Here is a 17,915-nt window from a genome sequence, read left to right as displayed (position 1 = left end):
TTAAAGTCTAAACACTTAAATAAATGGGTGACTGAGTGAAACAAATCAACAAATAAATGTAAAAATCCTTGCCGGTTGGGTTCTGATTGCCAGACCAGAGACAGATGCTGGAGTTAGCACTTCCATAGTTCACATTATGCGCAAATAGTATTCTGCCTCTTTGATGTTTGATAGGTCTGAGATGAAAGCGTCACGAGTACCATCTATTTATTTAAAGTTATGTTTTAGGTGATTTCTAATTTTTATAAATAATACCTCAGTGAACTTTTTTTTTTTTTTGCTGTACGTGGGCCTCTCACTGTTGTGGCCTCTCCCGTTGCGGAGCACAGGCTCCGGACGCACAGGCTCAGCGGCCATGGCTCACAGGCCCAGCCGCTCTGCGGCATGTGGGATCTTCCTGGACCGGGGCACGAACCCGTGTCCCCTGCATCGGCAGGCGGACTCTCAACCACTGCGCCACCAGGGAAGCCCTCAGTGAACTTTTTTTGTGCTCATTTTTTTTCCTTCTTTTAACTGCATTCTTAGGAATGGAATTCCTGAGTCTGTAGGTCTTGTTATCGTTTGCAGTTTCCTATCCATAAGAGGCATGTGGATTTATAATGTTATCAACAGTATACATTCCTTATTAGTTTCTCAACCTTACCGCCTGTAAAGATGTCTAGAGCGTCTGTAGAACAGTGCTTCGTGAGTTTGGAGTGGAGTGGCTGGGAGGAGTGGGTGGAAGGTCGGGAGAAGGCAGCTGTCTGTCCTGGGAACCCACCTTGATCGGGCCTTAGTGATTCTCTGCGGAGCTGGGTTGAAAAGGTTCCTGAAATAATGTGTCCTGAGTTGATTTGTGACGTCTTCCGTTAGAGCAGGATCACGTAGCTGGGATATAGCTGCCTAGGATTTCCCGTTCTCTATTCTGAGAGGTGGGAGCCCTACCTGCAGCCTGTTGCCCTAGTCCAGGAGTGAATTAAGTGACACCTAGAGATTTATGTGGCAGCAGCTGAAAGTTTGTGGTTCGTGATTCCAGATTTACACGTGATTAATAATGGGGACCGTTCAAACAGCAGAGAGTGTCATGGAAGAGTATGTGATTGTTCGCAGAGAATTGTATTATTAGCCCCAAATAATAGCAATAACGTCTATGGGAGGAATATCCAGGAAGTAGCAGGAACCGATAGCTCGGCCTCAAAATGGCTCTGGTATCAACCGTACAAGTTAGAATACAAAGAAATCCTGATTATCCCCCAGGGAGGATTGTACTAAATTTTATTCCTGCTTTGTGCAGTCAGAATTGGTTTTATTCTCGTGGAAGCGACCTAAATGTCCATCAACAGATGAATGGATAAAGAAGATGTGGTATATATCTACTATGGAATATTACTCAGCCATAAGAAGAATGAAATAATGCCATTTGCAGCAACATGGATGGACCTAGAGCTTGTCATACTAAGTGAAGTAAACCAGGCAGACAAAGACAAATACATGATGTCGCTTATATGTGGAATCTAAAAAAAAAAAGATGCAAATGAGCTTATTTACAAAACAGAAATAGAGCCACAGACATAGAAAACAAACTTATGGTTACCAAAAGGGAAAGGCGGGGGGGATAAATTAGGAGTTTGGAATTAACATATACACACTGCTGTATATAAAATAGATAAACAACAAAGACCTACTGTACAGCACAGGGAACTGTACTCAATATTTTGTAAGAAACTATAAGGGAAAAGAATTTGAACAAGAGTATACAGATATAGATGTGTGTGTATGTATAACTGAATCACTGTGCTGTACACCTGAAACTAACATGACATTATAAATCAACTATACTTCAGTTAAAAAAAAAAATTGGTTTTATTCTAATGCCTCCCCGGTGGTTGGCAATATGTCCCCCTTTCGTTAAGGCAAAACCCAGCAGACGTATCTTTAGGACATGTGACTCTACTAAGGAAGGTAACTCTGGAAAGCAATAGTCAAAAAGCACTCCTTGTGGGTTCTAGAAATGGACTATTTTTTAAAGAAATTTACATTTGACAGGGCGGTTGATTTAACCCGATGAGAGCCTTTAAGGATTTCACCGGGACTCAGAAAATTAGGTTCTGACTCTGCGGCCTGCTGTGTGACCTCAGAAGCCACGCAGCTTCCTCTTGTGCAGAACTAGAGGCTGGACAGGGCTGTGACAGTCTCCTCATCTCAGGAAGCGAACGAGCTTCCTTCCATCGGTGTCAAGTCCCCCAGAAGTAACGGGGCCATGGAGAGCCGTGAGCAGCCCGGGCCTCGCCCCTTCTCTTTCTCCTCTGCCTCCTTATCCACCCAGGATTTCCTGCTTCAGACCTTTGCCATTTCCCGTGGGATAGTCATGACTCAGGGCGTTTTCCTCCTGTGTGTGTGTGTCATGGTCTGAATGAGGTCCTGCAGGAAAAGGAAGTCACCAAGCTGAGTGATTCATGAGAAGCGCCGGCATCCTGCCTGGCTCCTCTGCCATCCTCGAGCCGGGCCTTCCCCTCGTGGCTGGAGGGGGAACAGCAGGCACGGGAGGACGAGGTCCCCAGGTCATCACAAAGCCATCGGCCCCCGCAAGATGATTTAGGCCGTGCTTTGTAAGAATATTTTCCTTTCGGAGAGAAACTAAAACTTTGCCTATCCTTTTGTCCTGTATTTCCTTCCTGTCAATTGTATAAGAGAGAGATGTTGGGAGTTACATTGTAAAAAGAAAAGAAACACTGAGTGTATTTGTTGGAAGAATGAGCTTCAATCTAAATTTGAGCAGGCTGGCTGCTTTAACTATGCAGGGTCAGGGGGATTTTAGCTTGAGTTATCCAGAGAAGATGATGAATAATTTGGAATTTTGGCTTTGGAATATTTCATCTTTAAGGGGATTTTAAGGGTTGGCCTCGCAGAACCCTTGGGCTGTTGGGAGGACTTGGAGCCAGTTTTGAGCTGAGCCCTTGCGTAGAGCAAATGGATGTACTCCAAAACATGCCCCCGGAGCAGAATCATGACCCCCAGGATGCACCCTGGAGCCCTGGAGCCAGCCCCTCCCTTAGAGGGCGAGCTCCCTGCTGCTGGGCGGAGGCTGTCAAGGGGCTGTCGTCCCAGCTGGGAAGGAGGGCGGCCTGGGTGGCAGCCCAGTTCTTCCATGTCCAGTGTCTCCGGGGCTGCGAAGACCGCAGGATGGCAAGGGTGTGCTCATCCACGGGGGCTTTAAGAGCAGCTGAGATGGGAAGGAGGGCCTTGTGGTTTGGGGGGAGTGAGGAATATTAGCTGTAATCCCTCCCGAAGGTGCAGCTCAGAAATAGCAGCGGCATTGATTTGGAGTCAGAGGAGCTGATGTTTCCATTCTGTCCTCACCTCTCTGAGCTCCGCACAGCGATGCCCACACTGCAGAGAGAGAGTGCTTGGTGCGCTCTCCCTGGGGCTCGGGACCAGCGCAGGCCGCGTGCACCGGGAGCTGACGCCTTCTGGACACTGACTTTCTGATGAGGATCCTGAGCCCACAGCCCTCTCGCCCCAGGTTTGCTGGAACGGCCCCCTGAATGTAGGAACGAAAGGGCGTGCCCGTAGTTCAGATGGGCAGTGGTGTTTCAAATCTCATTTCATATTTCAGTGTCTAGAGAAAAACACCTTTATCTGAGTTTCAGCGTTTTCTCCTTGATCTGTAGGCTTTTAACGTTATTTATTTATTTATTTTGCGTACGTGGGCCTTTCCCGTTGCGGAGCACAGGCTCTGGACGCGCAGGCTCAGCGGCCATGGCTCACGGGCCCAGCCGCTCCGCGGCATGTGGGTTCTTCCTGGACCGGGGCACGAACCCGTATCCCCTGCATCGGCAGGCGGACTCTCAACCATTGCGCCACCGGGGAAGCCCTAACGTTATATTTTTAAGAGAAGTGTATCAGTATGTTTTTTCCTTCTTGGGCTAAATGTGTCTCGTTTCCCTTTCTCTGTCCATCTCGAGTCTACGTGATGCCCTCAGAGCAGGGCGACAGGACTTTTCCACGTGCCCTGCGGCCGCTCTCAAAGCACAGCTGCTGACAGCTGGGGCAGTTGCTTTGCTCTCCTTCCCCTGCTTTCTGGGCAATCTCTCGACTTCACCTTGTAACTCTTCCTTTGAAATTTCCACTTCTACTATCGGATTTTTAATTTCTGAGGGGTCCCTCTTAAGCTTCTGAAAGATCTGCTAAAATTGCATCCTGCTCTTTTTTTTGTGGGTATAAGTGTCTGGTATTTCTTAGCTGAGGCTTTCTTTTTAAAAGATTAAAATGCATTCCCAAAGCTCTGTTTGCACGGGGGCTGGGGGTGGGTGCACACGTGGCCTGTAGTTGGGGGATGCCACATGTCAGGGTCTGCAGGGTTTTCCTCTTCCCCAGAGGGGCACCCTCGCCTCTTCCATCTGGGGTCCCACAGGCCAGGGCAGTAGCCCCGGGGCCCCATGAGTTGCATGTGGAGTCCCGAGCCAGCCGGTGGCTGATACACAGTTCCTGGAGAGTCAGCCTCCTGGGTCCTTATGGAATGTCCCTCCCCTGGTTACGTGCCTGGGGCGCCCAGGGTGTTATTTTGTGCAGCTTTTCACCTGATTCTGATTCCAGCGTCGCCCTGCAGCTCTTGATACCTTCAGGGAATGTGGGCGTGGACTGACTTGCTCTCCTCCCTGTAGGCCCTTTGGCTCCAGTGACACCCCCTCCCCCAACACTGCTTCTCGCTGTCATCACTGGTCTGATGGTTGCCTCTTCTCCCATCCCTTTGACCTTGTGAATTTGTGTTTTGTATTCCTTGAACCATTTGACCAAGTGTTTTGGAAGGGACTGCAGAAAAACGCATGTGTCCTAGTTCCAATGTGTAACTGGACCCCTATCCTAATCAGCTTTAAAGAATTATTTAACAGAGAAAGAGCTGAGATGCGACCTTTATATAATTGAGCAAAACTGGAGGTTCTTATGCAGGCATCAGATTCTAGAGAGAAAATGTTAGAAATGCAATAATTAGAATTCATCATTTTTACAGGGCGATACCTAGAAAAATAGGTTATATCTTTTTAGAGTGCTAAAGTTTTGAACAAAATCAATTCTATTTCTAGCAAAACAATGTGATGCATTGCCATATGTCTTAGACCCTCCAAAACCTTCCAAACTTCTGGAAATAAATGTACTGTGAGCATATGCCAATTCTAGGTTAGTTACTGTGTATAGATGGGACATGTTTCTTAAACTTATTTTTACCATACTTCTTTGCATTTTATGAAAGCAATACGATTTCATTGTTGAACATGCTGGTATGAAATAGAGGAAAATATCCCCCTTCCCACCAGCTGGAAGGAAGCTCCCGTGTCCTGGGTTCTGTTTAGACTCGGTCAGCATCGGCGGCCTTCATCTTCACGGCTGTGTTCTCTTCCTCTTCCAGGACACCGGTGTCGGGAAATCGAGCATCGTGTGTCGCTTTGTCCAGGATCACTTTGACCACAACATCAGCCCAACCATTGGGTGAGTTCTCGTCTGTTCTTCTAATTCACCTTTCCTCCTTTCTAAGCACTCAGAGAGGTCATTCTGTGTCTGAGCCTTCAAGTGGTTTCATCCCAGCCAGTGAGAACCAATCCCAACTGTAAAGACTTGGACAGAAATTCAGGGACTTTTAGGCAGTGTGTCCGGTCTTACTGTCCCTGTCAATCCCCTCCATCCCCCCAACCAGCCTCCTCACACTGCAGCCTAAGGCCATTTCCTTGATCTCCGAGAGCGTTATTCTGCAGATCACGCTGGGGCAAATCCCCGAGGGTTCTGCTTTGGGTTCTGCTTTGACTTCGCCTGCATGGAAACCGGGAACGCATCCACTCACAGCAGAGCTGTCTGCACAGCCTGTGGGCAGATTGATTTTCCTTTCCTGGCTTAATCCGATGTCAGCATCTCCTTTCTAACGCTTGGGAGGCGAGGGGAGGATTGCTCACCCCAGACCCCGACCTTGGAACGTAGGAGCGTTTTCCTGTTCCATTTTCCCCTTTCCTACGGACGCCTTTGCCAGATGCGCTTTTGCTGTGCGGTTTTGCAGGTGCCTGATACTTCACTGTCGTGGAACTTGGCCTGGCTTAGTTTTCTCCCTGAAGACAGCATGCTCTCTGCAGAGAGCAAGGTTCGGTCTTCCTCAGCAGAGAAACAATGAGTGTATAAATTTGGGGAACTGGGTAGGATTGATGAGGACAGGGCGACGGTCTCCATCAGCCGTAAGTGGAGAAAATTCGTGGCAGGCACACAGCAAACTTCTCACTCACAACAAGTGAGTCCTCTGGGAGGCCACCTCCCTCCCACTGTGATCACTGTGCTGGGGAAAGACCGAAGGCTGTGAAAGGGCAGCGTTTCAGCAGCGAAAGTTCATCCTTATCGTCCTGTGACTCATAAGAAACTCTGGCTGCGGTTCAGGCAGATTGTCGGCGTCCTGAACAGACGTGTGTGTGCACCTCCCTTTCTATTTCGACCTTTACAAGGAAATTGTGTTAGCTTCTCTGCCAGACTTTGCTTCCCGCAGGGAACGAAGTCAGTTCAGCATTGCTCGCACCCATCGCTCGAGAAGGCAACTAGAGGGAAGAGAAGATGCCTGAGAGTCTGAAGTCGTAAGCTAGCAAGGAGGCTGAAAAAAAACCCCAAACAACCAAAAGACCAATGGTTGTCAGTCTTCATTTCAAATAGTGATATATCTCCTAGTGGCAGGAAATCAGGGACAGAGAGGGGTGTGTGCATGTGTGCATGTACGCGCGCGTGTGTGCAGTGTGTCTGCACATACAGGTATATACGTACATATATATATGATACTCATTACTACTGTGACTAGAGCTGTTCCTCACGGGCTTACTGTGTACCAAGGTGGGGATTTCACAGCTATCATTTCCTCATTTGACCCTACAACAGCCCGTAGATCATGCAGAATAGATTTGGGACCTGTTTCATAGGGGAGCAAACTGAGGGACTTTGTGAGCCCCCGTTCCACAGGCTGGCGGCGGGGCCTCTGCATTCTCTTCTGACTGTGTCATCAGATTCTTCTTTGACCAGGGTCAAGGCCGTCTCTCAGGTCTCAGATCTACCCCCCTCTTATCTGTAAAGTGAAGGGGTTGACCTGGATTTTTTTTTTTTTTTCCCAGTTAGTAAAGTCTAAGATTTTAAAGGCACAAACTTAGTTTTCTAAGCCTGAGAACTTGTTACGGGCAGAGTTGCTGTATTATTTATCCCATTGCCAAGAATATATTGAAAAATGAATGAAAGTCTGCTTACATCAAAGTAGAAACAAAAACAAAAATAAGTACCAAGACAAAATATTGATATAGCTGTCCACATAAAATTTAAAAAAGCGTTTTTGGAAAGAATCCATAAGCCAAGTAAAAGGGCAAAGATTTAACTGGAAGAATATTTTTTAAAATATACTGTTACAAAAAGCTGGTGTAAAATACTCAAAAAGTACATAAGAAAGGGATGAACATCCCAACTGAAAAGTGGGAAAAGGTCACGAACTAAAGATTCGCAAAAGCAAAACAAGTGAACAGTGAACACTAAAATGATGTCCAGACTTAGGATAACTATAACAGAAACAGGAATGAGATACCATTTTCTATGTGTCATCCTGAAAGATTTGAAAGATTCTTGGTTGGGGAAAAGGTCATCTCATACACTGCGGTGGGCATATAGGTTGGTACAACCCACCGTTTGGTGAACGTAGCAACGTGGAGACTATATGCTTCTAAGAATTAAGTCCAAAGAATAGTGTACAAGGACACAAAGGTTTAGGTACAACGATATTCATGTGACTATTGTCATAATAGTGAAAAATAGGTGATGAGGATGAACTTATATCCATAACATGGTGTGTAATATGCAGTCCCTTTAGATAATGATGTTGATCTATGTTCATAGAAATTGAAAGATGTCCACAATATGTAAAGTGGAGGAAAAACAAAATTTATGTATCATCAGTTTGGGGGTAAAAGTTGTGTAAAGATCATTTGGAAGGACATATACCAACTTATTAGCAGTGATCGTGGCTAGGTAGTGAAATTACAGTTGATTTTACTTTCCTGCTTTATTTTCATTTTTTGAATTTCTTTTTTGTGAAATACTTATATTGCTTTTATAATGAGAAAAGTAGTAAAGATATTTTTATTTTTGGAATATATTTGCTCTGACCGGTAATCTGGGATGTATAGTTTAAGAACTCTGAAAGAAATGAAATGTCATGGGGCAGATGCGATATTGATCGTATTAGGTCATATCACTTAGAAAAATACTTAGAATTTCCACTTAGTACAATTGTATGTTGATAATTACAACTATTAACCTTGGTGTGTGTGTATGTTGTGGGAACAGTATGGGAATTGCAGGGCCGAATACCTTTCTCCCTGGGACTTCTGTAGTTTGCCTCTTAGTCTTGGGGGAAAGGAGTAGAAATTGAGGAAATATTACTGGGCTGAGCGCTGAGTGGTTCGTCGCAGGGCTGGACCCTGCACTGGACCAGGAGGGCCTGCGGGGTCCATGAAAGTGAGAGATGCCCTGACATGTTTCCCCTGCAGACTCCGGTGTGTATCTCCTAAGGAGAACATGAGGAGGACACCATTATTGTACCTAGAAAGTTAGTTCGACTCAATGATAATATCTGACATATAGTCTAAATTTAGATTTCTCCAGTTGTCCTCAAAATGTCTTTTGAAGCGCTTTTCCTCCTAATCCAGGGTCTCCAGGGTCCAGTCTCGGTCCATACAGTGCATTTGGTTGTTTTGTCTCTTTCTCTTAATCTAGAACAATTCCCCTGCCTGTTGTTTTTGTTTGCTTTTCATGACACTGACTTATTCCTAGCGTTCAGGCCGTTGTCTGGTAGAACGTTCCCCATTCCAGATTTGCCCGATCGCTTCCTCATGATTAAATTCAGATTAAACGTTTTTGCCCGGCATGCTGCCCAGGTGATGCGTGTACTAATCCCATCACATCAGGAGGCTCATGTCTGGCTGCCACAGGACTGGAGAGACTTGCTATTTTTCAATGAATGGGAAGCTTTATCCAGTACAAGGATTTTTACATCTTTCCTGAGCACAAAGAAAAAGCTTTAAGAGGAACTGTGCAAAAAAGAAAATAGCAAGTGTTTCATTATCTACTGAGAATTTCAAATCCTTCCTTTTTCTTGGAAGAAACAAATGTTTGTTAAGCTACCCATCTTTATCCCTGTGCTTAGGCAAGCAGGATGGGAATGAGATACAGTATTCTAATCATTGCTACCAGTGCTGGATTCATAGAGCAGGGAGTATGTGCCACTGTTTGCACCTCTGCAGGGCCCACACTGTCAAATGCCCGAATACCAGCTGCTTTTTCACTCTTCACTGTGGTGATAATATGTTTTTAACATCTAAGGTTTTATTTTCTTTCCTGATTTCAGGCATAATATCTTAGAACAATTGAAGATAAATGTTTTGGAAACTGTTTTGAATGCATTGCCTTCTCCCCCGCTAAACCCCCCTTGTACTAACAGAAAATGCAGAATATTTTTTTTGGTGACAGGACTACACAGCCCTTCTTTCCTCTCCGTGACCCCTGAGAGGAGAGCTTCTGGAGTCCTGCAGAGGCTCCACCTTCACTTGCTGGAAACAGGAGTCTTCGTGAAGGTTGTAGGGGTGATCGGTAACGTGGAGATGTCGGTTTTCTTTTTCAGGGCGTCTTTTATGACCAAAACAGTGCCTTGTGGAAATGAACTTCATAAGTTCCTCATCTGGGACACTGCTGGTCAGGAACGGGTAAGAACGTGCTGCTGCTGGCTTTCTAGGGAAAATCCTGGGGGGAAAAATGCCAGCGACCAATGGTTTCTTTGTATTTGGCAAGACCACTGGTTGCTAGTGATAGAAACCCAGCTTGACATAATTTAAGCAAAAAAGGAAATGTACTCTTCAGCTATGAGAAAAAGAAGGGGGCAACATCATCTTAGGGTGAGGCTGAGTTCCATTCCTGCCAACGTGCTGTCCAGGGCATCCGTCTCTTATTTGGTTTTCTTGGCTTGCTTACCTTTATTTTATTTATTTTTAATTTTTAATTTATTTTATTTATTTATATTTTTGGCTGCACTGGGTCTTCATTGTTGTGTGCGGGCTTTCTCTCGTGGCGAGCAGGGGCTGCTCTTCATTGCGGTGCGAGGGCTTCTCGTTGCAGTGGCTTCTCTTGCTGCAGAGCACGGGCTCTAGGTGCGCGGGCTTCAGTAGTTGTGGCGCACAGGCTTCCTTGCTCCTCAGCACGTGGGATCTTCCCAGAGCAGGGCTCGAACCCGTGTCCCCTGCATTGGCAGGCAGATTCTTAACCACTGCGCCACCAGGGAAGTCCTTGGCTTGCTTACCTTTAAATTGACTTCATTTTTAGGCTGACCCACCAGCTTCCCTTCCACGAGGGTGGCAAGGAGGCCTCATCAGCAACCCCAGGAAGCAGGCACCTCTTCCCAGACCTGCCCCTGGGGTCCTTCTCCACCTGGTCATGTGCTCGGGGGGCTGTGGCACCCCTACTGGTGGGGCCAGGCAGTACACTTACCCCTGGAGGTGAGGGCTGCGTTCAGCTGCACCTGAACCCTGCTGGCTGGGAGCCGGACGGGCTTTGTTCCCTGAGGAAAGTCTGGGTTCTCTTGCTCGGAAACAGGGCAATGGACATTGGGCTACCAGAAACAGCAGATGACTGCTTTCTTATTCCTGATTCTTTTTCTTTGCTGAAGATATTTATGGAGAAGATTACTCAAGAACCTCACATCTTTAGATTTTAAAAAGTGAAATAACAAACACCAGCAGACTGTCTAGAACAGAGAATGTGTGTAGTAAGTAGAGTGTATGTTATCAAAGTTGAGAGGGATGGCCAGGAGAAGTGAACACAGCGGTAACCGATACTTCGTCTTCAATGAGAGCTTTCGGCCTGATCAAAACTTTCACCAGAGCTTGTGATCGTGGAGTGACAGGTTGAACTTCCCCTGATCTGGTCCCAGCTCAGACGTCACCTTCTCTGCCCACCCTGCCTAGAATGTCAGCACTTCCTCCCCACCCTCCCCACCCCATTTTTCTCCATAGCCCTTACCAGCCTCTAATACACCACTGAATTCACTTATCGATTCTGTGGACCGTCTCCCTCTCAAAGAAAGAGAATCCAGGAGTTCAGGATAATCCATCATTTTTCATCATCAGCTCCTAACAAATCAAGTGTGTGTTTATATAATTTTCATTTTCTATAAATCCACTCTTAAAATGAACATTCCAGCGTTTGTAGATTAAGGCATTTCAGAGATTTTCTTTTCTTTAATTGGGACGAATCTTCTGTCCTACAAATGCTAACCTCATTAGAATGTCTTCTATTTCTCTGTGGAATTGAGAGTGCAGATATGCACGTATGAAGCTGCTGCCTGGGGCCCCTCTTTCTCTCTGTTTCCTGATGTGAGGGGGATGGATTCCAGGGGAAATGTCTTCTTAGGGACCTCTTCTGCATGTACTTGTGTGTTCTCTGTAGTAGATCTGCTAGTTTTTTGTTTTGGGAGTTTGAGGGGTTGTTATTTAAACTTAAGCAGTGAGCTTTTCTTGCTCCCCTTTTTACTTTTGCCCATGAAATAGTTGCTTTTGCAGCTGCTTTTATTGAGTGTAATAAGTCAATTTTACATAGATCTGGCAGCACTGCGGCTTCTACCGCCGGCTGCCGTGTCCTGAAGGCTTGTTGTGCTCCAGCCCTATGCTGAGTGCACTCTGAGCTGGGGACTGTCTTTATCTCCATTTACAGGGGAGGTCACCCAGGCACAGAGAGGTTAAGTAACTTTCTCAAGATCACACAGCTAATAAGGTGTAAAGCTGAAATTTGAATCCAGCAGTCTGGGTCCTGTGCTTTATAGTTCTGTTATGATAGAAAAATCATACAAAACCATACAGTTGAAAGTGAAATTACCCAAAATCCCAACCCCCAGGTATTTCCACTGTTGACATTAGGTGACCATCCTTCAGATAGCTCACTGTGTGTGCTGATAATTTCATATCAATGGGATCATGAGTCTTTATAATCTGCCGTTTTCCCTTGATAATAGTGTCCTTAAAGGGAGATTTCTGTATAATCTGAACAGGACATTTGACATTTACTTACTTATTCCAATAAAATATTCAAGGGGTCGATTGCTTTTGATGAAATTTGACTCTAAAGTGACTATTTTAGTTTGGAGTCTGGCCCACTCAGCATCTCAAAGCAACATAGCAATAAAATTTTTTTCATATGACTGTATTTTTAATTCTTCTAATTGCTTTTCTAAAATTTGACTCTTAGAGGTTATAGACACCTGTGACTATATTACTGTGCCTATAATTTGAAAAGGGTTAGCCTTGTAAGTGCAAGGCACACCTCCGTACTAGTGATTCTCTTTATACTTCAGGGAAGAGGGATGGGGTTTGGGTGGTAACTTCAGGTGAATCCAGTTTGTGGAGAGCGACTGAGCCGTATCCACCCAGACTCTTGGTTGTCCGATCCCTCTGACCCTCGAAGGGCTGGTGTGTGACTCCCGGCTGCCCTTGTCTGTGGTCCCCCTGTGCGGTCCCCTGTCTCTCCAGGATGGCAGTCTTTCAGTCGTTTCGGCGGCTCGTTGAGGGACTTAATCGTGCTCGTAATGACGTTCCCTCGTGTTTGAGCTAAAAATAAATTCCTTGCTGTTGCTGGTGCAGAGTGCTGTTGGTTCTCTCATTAATTGTTGGAGTCCAGTGCGTTTTATTTTTCCTCCTTATCTTCATAGAAATCTGCTGCTGTTCTCCTTAGTTTTCACAACGCTAAACAAATCCAATCTCTTTGGATTTATGAGTTGACAATATCAAGACAGATTTCTGTGTCCTCAAGGAGGGAGACTGCTGAGTGCAGTGCTTTGCATATGTTAATTCCTCAAAATTAGAGCAAGTCTGTGTCTGCCTGGCACACACGGCACTTCCGTCGATGCGCTACTTACTGCCGGTACTAATCCTGCATTATACGTGTGGCACAGATTCGTACTCTTGAAAGTTTGTTTTTCCCTCTGGGCACTGAAGATGTAAAGGGATCCCGGTTCTCCTGTCCTTGTATAAGAGTGTATTCATTCTTTTTTTTTTTAAATTGTATTGAAGTATAGTTGATTTACAGTGTTGTGTTGATTTCTGCTGTATAGCAAAGTGACCCACTTATACATATATATATATTCTTTTCCATTACAGTTTATCACAGGATATTGAATATAGTTCCCTGTGCTGTACAGTAGGACCTTGTTATCCATCCTATATATAATAGTTTGCCTCTGCTAATCCCAAACTCCCAGTCCTTCCCTGCGCACCCCGCATTGGCAACCACAAGTCTGTTCTCTGTCTGTGAGTGTGTTTCTGTTTCATAGATATGTTCATTTGTGTCGTACTCTAGATTTCACATATAAGTGATATCATATGGTATTTGGCTTTCTCTTTCTGACTTGTTTTAGTATGATAATCTCTAGGTCCATCCATGTTGCTGCAAATGGCATTATTTCATTCTTTTTTGTGGCTGAGTAATGTTCCATTGTATATATGTACCACATCTTCTTTATCCATTCCTCTGTTGATGGACATTTAGGTTGTTTCCATGTCTTGGCTATTGTGAATAGTGCTGCTATGAACATAGGGGGTGCATGTATCTTTTCAAACTAGAGTTTTGTCTGGGTGTAAGAGTGCATTCTTTCTTAATATATTGTCTTAATTTTGCTTTTAGTTCAGCCATATATGATGGGCATCCTCTAGTTCTTTCAATGGCAAATGGTAATCCACCGAGTGCCTCTGTAAGAAAAATGGTTTAAAAGAAATGTAACCATTTCCAATTGATTGTTGAATCCAATTTGTTAACAGCTTACCATTTTCGAGATTTGTGCATTTACTTTCCTGCTCCCCAGAGGGGTGTTGCGAGGGAAGAGTGCCCGTGTTGGAGCTCGGTGGGGGCTTTTGAGGTTTCCACCCTGCCCTGTTCGCATGGGTGCTGGTTTCCGCTCCATGCTGATCTGTGAAGAGGACCCGCGGTAGGTGAGCAAAGCCCCTAGAAGGATGCACTCAGGAGCTGCAGCTCAGGGAGAACCCCGGGAAGAGAAAGGAACTTATCTGCCCAGGTCTGTCGTCCCATCGTCAGAATTTGTGAGGGGAGATGAGACTTCTGTCCCACGGTATCAACACGTCATTCCTTCCCTCCGAGTGTCCTTTGATTTCCTCCTTTGTTTTTTCACTTAAACTGGGGACCAGCATATCCTCATTGCTATTAAATATCACAATGTGAGATGCAACCTTCACTTTCTAGATGTGTGCTTCTAGATCCTTCTGTGCCTGCTTTAAAACACAATCACAATCTATAGAAAAACGCCATTGAAAATGTCAGTATCTTGGGAAAATGTCAGGCTTCCTTCTCTTGGTCTGATCCATCAGAGCAGCATTATTTTAAGAATCTAACCTGGAAAAATATTAGCATCATCTTATTCTTTTTTAAAAAATTAATTAATTAATTTAATTAATTTATTTTTGGCTGTGTTGGGTCTTTGTTGCTGCTCGCGGGCTTTCTCTAGTTGCGGCGAGCGGGGGCTACTCTTTGTTGCGGTGTGCAGGCTTATTGTGGTGGCTTCTCTTGTTGCGGAGCACGGGCTCTAGGTGTGCAGGCTTCAGTAGTTGTGGCACGCGGGCTTCAGTAGTTGTGGCTCGCGGGCTCTTAAGTGCGCAGGCTTCAGTAGTTGTGGCACGCGGGCTTAGTTCCTCCACAGCATGTGGGATCTTCCCGGACCAGAGCTCGAACCCGTGTCCCCTGCTTTGGCAGGCGGATTCTTAAGCACTGCGCCACCAGGGAAGCCCTCATCTTATTCTTTTGTGTCGTTTGGTTAGAGTCAGTGTTACAGCTGTCTGTCTTTCCTAGTAGGCTGCCTGAGCCGTAACGGTTGCATTTGTGTAATTTTGGTTTCAATTGAACCACAGTCACAGACTCCACAAAGGCGAGTTGATGATTCCGTTATTAGCATAAAAACTCTCCAGTCCTCTGCAAACATCTGAAGTTGGATAGACTGGCTTCTGAAATCAAGCTCATTGTTTTATGCTTTTTAAGGATGAAACTGAAGAACACACATACAGACTAAAAAATAGCCTCCCCTCAAATCCCCCAGCCCTCGGCTAATTTCAGTCTCTAGGTTTTCCTAAGCTGGACATTTCATATAAATGGACTCATGCAGTCTGTGGGTTTTCTGTCTTCTTTCACTGAGCATCATGTCGTCAAGGTTCATCCGTGTTGTAGCTGGGTCAGTACTTCCTCCTTACGGCTGTTTATGTTCCATCGTATGGATTACTACATTTTGTTTATCCATCCATCAGTCGATGGACGTTTGGGTTGTTTACACTTTTTGGCTTTTATGAATAAATAATGCTGTGAACATTCTTGTACAGGGTTTTGTGCAGATGCATTTTTAAAAATCTCTTGGGTATGTATCTCGGGGTGAAATTGGTCGTGACTCTTAAGTTTAGCATTCTGAGGAGCTGCCAAGCTGTTTTCCAAAGTGGTTGCACCATTTTATATTCCTACCAGCAATGCATGAGGTTCCCATCTCTCCACATTTTCGCCAACAGTTGTCTTTGCCTAACTCAGGGTCACTGGATTTACTCCTGTATGTTCGTCTGAGAGTTTTATAGTCTTAGTTCTTACATTTAGCTCCCTGATCATTTGTTGTTACTTTTTGTGTATCTTGGTAAGAAAGGAATTCAGCTTCATTCTTTGTATGTCAGTATCATACACACAATTGAGAAGACTATTCTTTGCCCAGTTAGTTGTCTTGGCACCTCTGTTGAAGATCAGTTGGCCACACGTGTGAGGGTTTAATTCCTGACTCTCGGTCCTATTCCTTTGATCTAAAATTTTCCTGTCGCTTTGTGGTAAGCTTTGAAATTGGGAAGTATGAGTCCTCCAACTTTGTATTTCTTTTTCAAGGTTCTTTTGGCTCCTCTGGGTCCCTTGCATTTCCACATGAATTGTAGGATCAGCTTGTAAATGTTTATCGAAAAAACTCCAGTTAGGATTTTGATAGGGATTGTATTGAATCCATAGTGAGTTTGAGGTTGCCTACTCCTTAAGCCTTTAAATTATAAGTGATAAGTGAGTTTCACGCTGCCTTTCATCTTTTTGGAGATTACTCGTGATTTGGAAGTGCAGTCTTGACCTCACAGTAGCACCTAAAGAAAAAATGTTGAATAAAGTATTAAACCTTTTAAATGTTTAAATGTGGTCCCTGTAGTAAGTTCATGTAGTACCATGAACAAGGTCATATTTGTGAGGTTATCACTTACAATGTACCAAACCATTATTAGACTTGAAATTTATGGTGTTTGACTAAATATATTTTTTTAAAAGAAGGAATCAGTCGTCAAAGTAGTAGTATTTGCAGCTGATTTGCAGCAATATTATCTAACCCAAGACCAGACTTTATGACTTAATACATACTGCTAATGATAATGCGATCATATTCTGAAACCCATTGATTCAAAAGGCTTATGGTCACTTTCCAAGTAAGCGCACAGACTCTTTTTTTTTCCCCAATTGTGAGAGATTTAAAAGATTCCAGAAAAGATATACTAAAGAGCTATATTGGCACCACCCGGGTTTGTTTAATCTTTACCTGCTCCTTCTGTCGGGGGTTTTCCTTGAGCCCCGGGTGCCTGAAGAAGGAAAAGCCACTGAGGCCCCAGGAGCTGACGGCTTCATGGGTGCCGTTGTGAAGACTTGGGTGCCCGGGCTGGTTAGCGGTACTGCTTGTTCCCCTACTGCGGCTGAATTCCGCCAGCACCTACCAGTCTCCCATCATTTGGAAACTTAGGTGATTGGAGGTCGGGTGCTGGGATGCAGCTGAGAATGCCTTGGCCTCACTGCTGGGTCTGAATGGGTCCTTGAGAAGGAAAAGAGAACTGAAGACAGCAAGTATCTGAGGTCAAGTTCAGGCTCGTTTACAAACATCAAAAGAAACCTGTCTGCTCTCCTTCCTTCTTTCTCAGGGCCCTGGAGTCCATGGTCAGGAAAGTGGTTCACTATTCATAGGCTGCAGCTACAGTCAGAGGAAATTTTGACCTTCAGGAATCCTTGAAGAAAGAGGCCTCTTACAGGCTCCAAATGAGCTGCTCTTTGTTTTCTCCCCCGCTCGCCTTGCAGCCCCTGGAAAGAGAGGCCCAGCTCCCAGCGCGGAGCACACACTTGGAGCACTGCTGGGGGCGCTCCACCCTGGGGCGCCTCCTCGCAAACTTCCATGGGGGTCTCCCTTCAGTGGGAGGAGATAGAGTACATGCACCCCCCTCCCCCAGAGAACAGTGCTGTCACAGTGTGAATCGAGGTCCGAATAAGGGAACTACCCCCTCGCTCCATCACCCACCAAGAACGCTCCCAGAAAGGAAAACTGGATGAAGGTTTTGTGGGAAGAAGACAGCTTAGAAACCTGCAGATGTGCTGTGTGCTATTAATATGAGATCAACAGCTGTCGACGGGGCCGGGTCACAGCAGCTCCTCTTACTTATTTATTTATTTTTATTTTTATTTTTTAAAATTTTTATTGGAGTAGAGTTGATTTAAAATGTTATGTTAGTTTCTATTGTACTGCAAAGTGAATGAGTTATACATATATCCACTCTTTTTTAGATTCTTTTCCCATATAGGTCATTACAAAGCGTTGAGTAGAGTTCCCTGTGCTATACAGTCGGTTCTCATTAGTTATCTATTTTATATATGGTAGTGTTTATATGTCAATCCCAATCTTCCAATTTGTCCCTCCCCTCCCCTTTCCCTCCCTGGTAACCATAAGTTTGTTTTCTACATCTGTGACTCTATTTATGTTTTGTAAATAAGATGGTTTGTACCATTTTTTTGAGTTTCCACATATAAGGACTATCATGTGATACCTGTCTTTGACTTACTTCACTCTCTAT

General features: G+C 44.8%; 1 protein-coding gene across 2 annotated transcripts in view; it reads left to right on the top strand.

Moving 5' to 3' along the window:
- The window catches only part of RAB31 (RAB31, member RAS oncogene family), a 112,377-nt gene that overhangs the window by 35,649 nt on the left and 58,813 nt on the right, over nt 1-17,915 (top strand). For both annotated transcript variants that reach the window (XM_033837566.2, XM_019920774.3), the window contains exons 2-3: nt 5,387-5,466; nt 9,659-9,740. In XM_033837566.2, coding sequence (XP_033693457.1) covers nt 5,387-5,466; nt 9,659-9,740 — 162 coding nt within the window. The remainder of the gene's footprint in view (nt 1-5,386; nt 5,467-9,658; nt 9,741-17,915) is intronic.

The sequence above is a fragment of the Tursiops truncatus genome, chromosome 13, assembly GCF_011762595.2.
Source record: "Tursiops truncatus isolate mTurTru1 chromosome 13, mTurTru1.mat.Y, whole genome shotgun sequence".
Classification (NCBI taxonomy): Eukaryota; Metazoa; Chordata; class Mammalia; order Artiodactyla; family Delphinidae; genus Tursiops; species Tursiops truncatus.
Note: the sequence above shows the minus strand (reverse complement) of the source record. Positions and strands in the feature narration are given on the sequence as shown.